The sequence below is a fragment of the Bos javanicus genome, chromosome 16, assembly GCF_032452875.1.
Source record: "Bos javanicus breed banteng chromosome 16, ARS-OSU_banteng_1.0, whole genome shotgun sequence".
Lineage (NCBI taxonomy): Eukaryota > Metazoa > Chordata > Mammalia > Artiodactyla > Bovidae > Bos > Bos javanicus.
This window is the reverse complement of record NC_083883.1, coordinates 5281409-5290345: the sequence shown is the minus strand read 5'-3', so window position 1 is coordinate 5290345 and position 8937 is coordinate 5281409. Positions and strand designations below refer to the sequence as shown.

The 8937-nt window shown below is 49.5% G+C and overlaps 1 protein-coding gene across 1 annotated transcript; it reads right to left on the bottom strand.

Moving 5' to 3' along the window:
- Positions 1 to 962: 962 nt before the first annotated feature.
- On the bottom strand, positions 963 to 7536 carry IL19 (interleukin 19). Its single transcript, XM_061382061.1, has 5 exons — positions 6650 to 7536; positions 6442 to 6507; positions 4042 to 4194; positions 3151 to 3219; positions 963 to 1517 (listed from the first exon to the last, which is right to left on the bottom strand). The coding sequence occupies exons 1-5, from the start codon at positions 6791 to 6793 to the stop codon at positions 1407 to 1409; spliced, it is 543 nt and encodes a 180-aa protein (XP_061238045.1). The 5' UTR covers positions 6794 to 7536; the 3' UTR covers positions 963 to 1406.
- Between the last annotated feature and the right edge of the window lie 1401 nt (positions 7537 to 8937).

Genomic DNA, 8937 nt, shown 5'->3' with positions numbered 1-8937 from the left:
GTCTGGGTGAACTCCGGGAGTTGGTGATGGACAGGGAGGCCTGGCCTGCTGCGATTCATGGGGTCGCAAAGAGTCGGACATGACTGAGCGACTGATCTGATCCGAGAGACCCACCATGTCCCCAGATTGCTGGCAGTCTGAATAAAAGGCAACTTTCCTTTACATGAACATTTGTGAGTACTGATTTTGAAAGCTGTGAACAGTGGGACCCAATTCAATAACAGAGAGACAGAGAGCAAAGACAGAAACACAGAGAAAGAGATCAGAAATGGAGTGACGGCGAGGAATCCTGATGAGAAGCCGTGTGTTCACCCTCTTGATCATTATGTGGAGCACAGGTGCTAGGTGGGGTCCAGTCTGAAACCCTTCTCTGCACTAACTCGCTTTGAGTACATTTTTATCCCTTTCTAGGCCTCAGTTTTCCCATCTGTTTTTGTTCTTCAAGGCCCATTTCTTTTTTTTTTTTTAATTTATTTGTTTTTGGCAGTACTGCATGACTTGTCAGAGAAGGCGATGGCACCCCACTCCAGTACTTTTGCCTGGAAATCCCATGGACGGAGGAGCCTGGTAGGCTGCAGTCCATGGGGTCGCTAAGAGTCGGACACGACTGAGCAGCTTCACTTTCACTTTTCACTTTCATGCATTGGAGAAGGAAATGGCAACCCACTCCGGTGTTCTTGCCTGAAGAATCCCAGGGACAGGGAAGCCTGGTGGGCTGCCGTCTATGGGGTCGCACAGAGTAGGACATGACTGAAGCAACTTAGCAGCAGCAGCAGCAGCATGACTTGTGGGATTATTTTGTTCCCCAACCAAGGATTGAACCCAGGCCCTTAGCAGTGAGAATTCAGAGTCCTCACCACTAGACCACCAGGGAATTCCCCAAGGCCCCTTTCATTTCTCATAGTCTCCATTCATGGTCCTTGACTGGCCTTCCTAAAACAGAAGACACTTGCACTAATTGGTAAAGAACAGAATTTATTCAGAAAAAAACCAGTCAGTACAATATGCACCACAGGATATCGCTTAGCTCACATCACAGACATGGGATAAAAAAACTTCACAATAAATTAAGGAAGCCCACCCTCTCCCTCCAGGATGGCCCCGCAGGACCTCTCAACAGACATACTTTGTTACAAATATAAAACCAGTAGACTGCTTGGATACCTTCAGGTGAGATCAGACATGCTGGGCCCAGCCGATGAGATTTTAGCCACAAGGTGAGGTGTGCTCAAACCCAGAATTTCCCCTTACAACACCTCAGCCCAGAGAAGAGAATTCCAAACAAGCAGGAAGACTTCCTCAAAAAGACCCTCATTTGCATAAAACAGGGCCTCCCCCGTCTCCCTCCCCTTCCAAGTTGGCTGTCCCCCACCAGAAACCTCTCAGGGGCTCTTCATCCCCCCAGATTAGGTTTCTTGTCTTGAGGCAGCGGAAGTTCCTCGATGATGCTTGTCAATCCAGGCTAGAAAGACGTCCAGCTCTCCCAGAGACTTAACGGCAGCAGACCGGACCTCCAGCTGAAACCATGCAAATCATCATCATACCCTGCCTTTCTGAGCTGTACCACAGTTTTCAGTCACTTGCCCCATGTTCTGGTCCCCATGAAGTTTGCTTTTTATGCAACCATTATCTCTGCAGGGCATACAGACCCTAAACTATTTTCCTAACAGATAACCTTAATTGTTTTCTATAAACAAACAGTTAAATCATGTCAGTAACTTATAAACAAAATAAGAAGTTCTTCATTCTTTGCCCTCTGATTTTCTTTTTCCTATATGTCACAGAAAAACAAACAAACAAACAAACTTGCTTTGCTGGAAGCTCTGCTTGCTTTCCTGCTGACATCAGCTCAGCCTACAACTGCCACTCTCCGTGAAAGCCACGGTCCCCGAGGGGCCCAGCAATGAGAAGCGGGAACAGCGTGTCTCCGTTGGACGCTGGAGCCCCTAAGAAGGTGTCCTACCCAAAGTCACACAGCCGACTGTCAGCAGAGTTAGACGGGAACCCAAGTCTCCTGACTTATCCCAGCTCTTCCTTAGCAGAGTGGAAGAGATGGTAAGATACAAAAGTATGTCCTGTGGAGCCAGATGGCATGGGATCAAGCCCTACCTCCATCACTCAGTTGTGGTATAAACTTAGTTAAATGACTTAACCTGTTTGTGTCTTGGTTTTCTAATTTATCAAATATAAACAATGGCTTGTAGCATTGTTGTAAGGAATAAGTGTGCTGATAATACCTTTAGTGCACTTAATACCTGGTTCATAGGAAGAACAGTATGAATTTCAGCCATTGTGATATTACTCTATGGAGCCTCTCCACAAAGAAGAGCTCTGAACAGACCTTGCAGCTCCTTGTTATTCAAAGCATTGACTTAATCTGGGAGTGTGGGTGAACCACAGAATCTCAGACCTCATTCCAGGTCTACCAGCCAGAATCTGCATTTCAACAGAATCTCTAAATGATGCAGGTAAGATACTGTGCTTCTAACTCCACCTCTACAATGAGGTGTCCATACAACATCCACACGTACATGAGAAGCGCTGTTCATCACCACACAGGACGCTGACCACAGTTCCTAGACACAGCGACACAGAAACCCGCTACCAGGTAGCACGCTTCATGCATAACAGCTTACAGTTCACTGGGGCTCTCTGCTCCCTCTGCATTGTGCGTGTGTGCTAAGTCACTCAGTCGTGTCCAACTCTGTGTGGCCCCATAGACTGCAGCCCGCCAGGCTCCTCTGTCCTTGGGATGCTCCAGGCAAGAATACTGGAGTGGGTTGCCACGCTCGACCCAGGGATCGAACCCGCGTCTCTTACATGTAAGCTGCATTGGCGGGCAGGTTCTTTACCACTAATGCCACCTGGGAAGCCTCCGTCTGCCTCAGCCCTATCTTAAACAGTGTGTGCTTTCCCTCAGATCTGAACATAGTTCTGATATGTGGAAAGAAAACAGTGGAGGCATAATGGGGAGGGAGAGCCCAGGAAATTAACAAATGAGGTAAGACCAACACACCCTGCAGACACAGAACTGGGCAGACCGGCCATCAATACTGTTGAGTAAATGGATGAATTTGAGCAGGGAGGAGGCTGTCCATTCAGGCCGCTGCATCCCATCTCTACCTCCCCTGTCCTCTCCCCCTCCCTTACCTGATCATAGTTGTCATGGATGATTCTGGTTGCATTGGTTGCTTCCTGTCTGCAGTGACACAGATTCTGCTGCGATAAAATGGAGATAGCATCCATTAGAAGACTTTTCCACCCTGGCTCACTCTTAACACTACCTCCTACATGAGGAGTGATAGTTCTCCTTCCTCCCAAGGTGAGAGTCAGGTGAGTCAACCCAGGCTGGGGCAGCAGGGGGCTGTAGGGGCTGTTTGTAGAATCACTTTGCATTTCACCAGGGCTGGAAAGGCCTGGAGAGCAGGGGCCAAATCTGTCTTGTCACCCCCCTGTGAATGCAACACTACTCTAGGCAGGCACTCAATGAATATTTGTTGGGCTAGTTAATTAAATTATTGGTTAAATACATCTTAACGTAAGTGGGACAGGGGTCAAGACCTCTTCTAACAATTTTAGGATCCAAGGCACAGAGAGGTGAAGTAGCTTGTCACAAAGTCACCGGGGAAATCATTGGCAGAGATGGGGCTAGAACCCCCGGGTTTTCTCCTGGTCTAAGTTTTTATTGGCTCTTGGGGGCTCAGTTTTATTTCTGAGGTTTGTTTTTAACAAATCACAATGTGTGTTATGATAAGCCCAGAATCCTCAACATGCCCCTCTCATAGGCCAGTCCCGGGATCACTTAAGAGATGCTTTGAGGTAAGTTGGTCATCCCAGGAAGATTATCCATGAGGAAACCGGGTCTGAGGAGGAGAAAGCCCTGGGCAAGGAGGACCCACTAGAAGTGGTTCCCGACACTTCTGCCCATGGATGACAGGGCAGGGGATTTCCCTTGGGCCCAGAACCATTTCAGAAGGCCACACAGGGCCAGCGTGTCCTGGACTCCGTGGGGCAGGCAGGAAGCAGATGCTGGTGACTCACACATTGTTGTAGAGTCTTCTGCATGTAGAGGAAAGAGTTGGCAAGGCTGCTGATTTTTCTCATGATTTGGGGGTTCAGCTCCTGATGGTCCTTGAACACTCTGTCCACATAAAATGCCAGGAGGTTCTTGGTCACGCAGCACACATCTAAGGGCTATAGACACAAATTAAGAATAGCCCCAGAGGACCTCTTCTCTTATTATCCTAGAGACAAAAGCAGCCTGCTTGGGTCGGGGCAACAAGGAGTGAAATAACTAAAAGCCATTTTTTTACATTTTTATTGGTCTCAGAGTGTCCTCTAATGACACCAAAGCTGCTTATGACAGAGTCACCAAGAAGAGATTGCAGTTCTTACCCTCTTTTCCCGTGGCCAGGAGGTATATTCACAGGGGATGGCGCCCAGCAATAGGCTAGAATTCTCCCTACAGCATCCCTGACATACCGTCACTAACTTCTGCTTAACTGCTTCCAGGGATCAGACACTTCCCTTTTGAAAGGAGCGATGTCTGAGCAGCTTTCTTGAAAAGCACTTCCTTACACTGTGCTGAAGTCTGGGTCTCTGGAACATCCTCTAGCCACTAAAAGCCACTCAGTGACTGCTGCATGTCAGGCTTGTGCTAGGCACGTATTCCTTTCAGTGTGATGACTGCTGGTCTCTCCTCCAGTGTGATCTTTTTACACTTCAGGGATCACTTGGTTGGAGTGGAGATGTGCAAAAATGGAAACTGACAGCTGCAGAAATGCATGCATCTGGCCAGGTCCTCCTCAGAAAAGCTCCTGACTTCCTTGGGCATGGCTCAGGGCAACTGGCCAGCCAGAGTTTCCTTCTTGCAGTTTGCACTCCACCCTAAGAGCCAGTGTAGGAGATCTGTAGGTCAGCCTGAGAAAAGAAGGGTCTACAGCAATGGTGCATCTATATCTTCATTAGCATTAAGGCAGCAAAGCCTCCTTGGCCCGACAGGTAGCTTTTCCTGGATGGAAACTGAACTTGCAACACAAAACGTCTCCTCTTCCTCTGCTCCTTCTAATTCCCTTCACCTTTGTCTCATCAAAGAGGTAGAGGGGAAGAGAATAAATACGACGATGAACTGTATACTCATAGACCGCTTGCCTTAGGCCACATCAACTATTTCTAGACCTTGAGAGGACGAAGAAACAGGGGCATGAGACTTGAGAGTCTATTTCTGACAACCACTACTAACTAGACATTCTTTCTCCCAAGACGTCCTTTGGTCATTTGAAAATGATGGTTTCAAAATATATGGCCTTTGGGTCCCTTCCAGTTATAATATCCTATAAGTCTCCTATACCATTGACTAGAATAGAATTTAGGAAGTGGTTCCTTGCATTTACCATAAATAAATCAGGCCTAATACTGCGTAGAAGAATGATCTTGTGCCTTATACTCTGTCACTTAACTGAAAGAACTGGGTTTCTCTAGAATGCTATCAAGGACTGGAGGAGCTCATTTTTAAAGGTACTTCTCACTGGCCCCTTCTGTGAAGTGAACCGTCACCTCATAAATCAGCTGTTTTCCAACGCACGGACTCTCAGCACCTCTAGTCTGGCAATTAGACATTCCCTCCCTGCCTTCTGGCCTCAAGCTGTCTATTGTAAAGAACATCACCAGACTGTCTTCCTGAAAGACTATGTGGTCACCCACTCTGGTTCCAACACCCGCAGGAACTCCCTGTGGCCCATAGGCCACGGCTCAGAGTTCTCTGGCTGTCCAGTAGTTAGGATCCCACGCTTCCTCTGCTGGCGACACAGGTTCCCCCGCTGGGTAACCAAGATCCCACAAGCCGCTCAGTACGACCAAAAATAAATAAAGCTGAGGCTCAGCCTGGCTTTCAAGTTTGCCTCTTTTTTTTTTTTTTTTCTGTCGCACCTCATGGCTTGAGGGATTGTAGGTCCCTGACCAGGGATTGAACCCACACCCTTGGCAGTGGGAACACAGAGTCCTGATTCCGGGACCACCAGGGAATTCACCCTGGCTGCCCCTCTGTCCCCTGATATGTATTTCCATTGATCTTACACACCTATTCTCCCCAAACCCTTCCTTTCTTTTAGCCACTAACCCCAAGCCTCTTCAGCTTTTGAGACACTACTCATTGTCTCAGTTTCCCCACAAAACCACAAAAGTCACTCTAAGCCATAGAAATCCTGCCCCATCCGAGCATGTGACACCTTAATCACTGTTGGGGTGAACACCCTCCCTGGGGTTCAAGTTCCCCGAGACAGGAGCACACCCTCGCACATCAGCTGACACGTGAGGAGTCGGCGGAGCCTCAGAGTCCGGGGAGGTCAGGGAAGAGGCATGCACAGGCGCGGATTCCCCTTCAGCCCTGGGCCACTTCCCCACAAAACGCCAGAGGAGGAGCGAGCAGACAGAGGCCGGTACCTTAATGCCATGCAGGGTCTCCGATGGGGACAGGATGGTGACGTTTTGGAAGGTGTCCTTAGCTTGCTATGGAGGAAAACACAATGGACACAAGCAGTGAGGACTTCACATCCTCCAGGGACACCGAGGTGATGAGCAGGAGCTGGCTGTCACGCCAAGAGGTAAAGTGAGGCATGCTCCCACACCTTCACCCCAAACCCACACTCACAATGGCTGTTTTGATTCCTCGGAAGCTCTCCTCCACACGGTGCAAGTTCATGGAAATCAGGCATCTCCTGAGGCCTCGGGCATGCACTGAGCACAGGAAGAGCCCGGCACCCAGGAGGCAGAGGGAAACGCACGGTGCCTTCATGTCCTGCAGGGAGGGGTGAAGTGAGCTTTCCGGCCAAGAAACCCCGACTGAGTCTCCCTTCGGACTTTGCAAGGCCGGTCAGAGGGCAGCCCAGAAAGCAGGACTTAGGACCTCAGCCTGCGGACCTCAGGGCATGTGCCTCCTTCTCTGGTTTCTTTGAATCAGTTGAGTTAGCCCTTCCCTGTCCCCCCCGCTGCACCCACTCCACTCCCGGAAAGCCTGATCCACAGTGTTCTCCCAACTTTCAAGGAGTGAATTTGTGTGTAAATCATTCACATGACTCAACACAGCTCGTTTTTCAACAGGGGTGAGAAGCGTTTTTTTTGTTTGTTTTTTTTTTTTTTAACAAATTCAATAGGAAAACAGGGTTGGTAATATGCCCTAGAAATTAGGCAACAGATCTGAAAAAACCATAGAACACATTTCACTTTTTTATGTTTACCCCTGAAAATAGGAGACATCCTTTATTATATCCCCACTTGGTAACTAAGTTACATCCCCACTGTGTCTGCTTAAAATCACTCCTTTGATGCCAACTATGAAGATGTCACCAGCTGAAGAGATGGGAAAGGGAGATACGGGGCCTCTAATAACCCATTAGCTGCAGTGTCGAGGAAGACCCACAGATGGCAAGGTGGCGGCTTCCCCTCCATCACCCACCAAGCCAGGAGGTGCCAGGGACGTGCTTGCCTCTCGCCAACCTCTAACCAGGGCCAGACCCAGACCCCTGCTGCCCCCGCCCCCCGCCCAGTTCTCACACCCCCTCCTGCCTCTGTCCTGTCTGTTTTCAGTGAACCACTGTCAGTGGTGTCATGTAATATATCTTGAGAAAAGTGCTCAGCCTGTTGAGTTCTCCTCCTCTGACTTTTCCCAGCACCAGCACACATTTCACAAACAGAGCCAAGTGTTAAAAATACGTCAGAGGGCAACACATGTGCATGGACTGGCCTCTGTCCGGCGTCGTCCATGGTACAGACTGAGCACTCGGTTCCAGCCACGTGTGTGCTGTGTAAGGCGTGTGGGCGCCACAGTGGACGAGAGGGGGGCCGTGAGCATAGGAAGCCAGCTGGGGGCTGTGGACGCCCCCACTTCTAACCACGCCTGTGGGAGAGCGTGAGCCATACCCCACCCTTCCCCTGACCCTGGGTCATCCCCCAGGCTCTTCTCCAGAAGCTGAGAAGCGGTGACTCCTGCTTAAGAAACCGTGTTCCCTCACCTCTCCTTAACTCAGCAGCATTCCCAGCAAGGGACAGGTGTACGCTGAGATCTCACTGGAGAGCAGGCATTGTGCTAAAGAGCTTGATTTCTCTTCTTGCAACCTGTTTCTAGCAGAACAAGGAAATAGACCCCATTGACAGGGCAGGCAATAGAATCCTCTCTCCCCTCAAAAGACAGCTGGGGTGCTTCTGGGGAGACAAGTGACTAAAGGGGGCACAGTTTTTCTGCTGACAACTCTCAGAAGCAGTGGGGTGTTGCCCGCTTACCCTCAGGTGATTCCAGCCATTTCACCCGATTCAGGCAACAGTAGTAGCTAACACTGATCACGCCTGCCTCGTGCCTCGGGCTCCAGGCCAAATATTTTCCATGGTTATCTCATGCTCCCAGCCAGCCTCTGAGGGTGGTTTTTTTTCCATCCCCGTTTAACTGAGACGGAACTGACTCTTAGCGAGGTGGAGAAACCTGCCCAAGGTACGTGGCCCCTGAGCGGCGGAACCAGGATGGGAGGGCAGGCGGCCGCTCCCCTCAGCCCTGCACCGCCCCGCCCTCAGCACCGCCCCCTGGATCTCAGCGGAGACCCAGCAGATCCCCTAGCAGCAGACGGACAGAACAAACTTCTGCCAGGTCCCACCGAGCCCGTGATACTCCTTATATTTAAAGATATACTTAATAACTGCAAATGATTAAAAGTACATATACTATAAAGTTCCCAGGAGTTTTTAGAATTAAAAGAAGCTTATAGTAAATGCTAGATTCTTTCGCTTTGAACCCTCCTACACTGCTCTGTGTGTGTGTGTGTGTCTGTCGCTTAGTCGTATCCGACTCTTTGTGATCCTATGGACTGCAGCTCGCTAGGCTCCTCTGTCCATGGAATTCTCCAGGCAAAAATACTGGAGTGGGTTGCTATTGCTTTCTCCAGAGGATCT

What these genes read in the sequence shown, in the direction of transcription:
- IL19 (XM_061382061.1), bottom strand. Translation starts at nt 6,793, where the DNA reads ATGAAGGCACCGTGCGTTTCCCTCTGCCTCCTGGGTGCCGGGCTCTTC. An exon ending in AGAAGACTCTACAACAATGT is followed by an intron (nt 3,220 to 4,041) that starts GTGAGTCACCAG and finishes ATTTTATCGCAG; the next exon opens with CAGAATCTGTGTCACTGCAG. An exon ending in TCCATGACAACTATGATCAG is followed by an intron (nt 1,518 to 3,150) that starts GTAAGGGAGGGG and finishes GCATGGTTTCAG; the next exon opens with CTGGAGGTCCGGTCTGCTGC.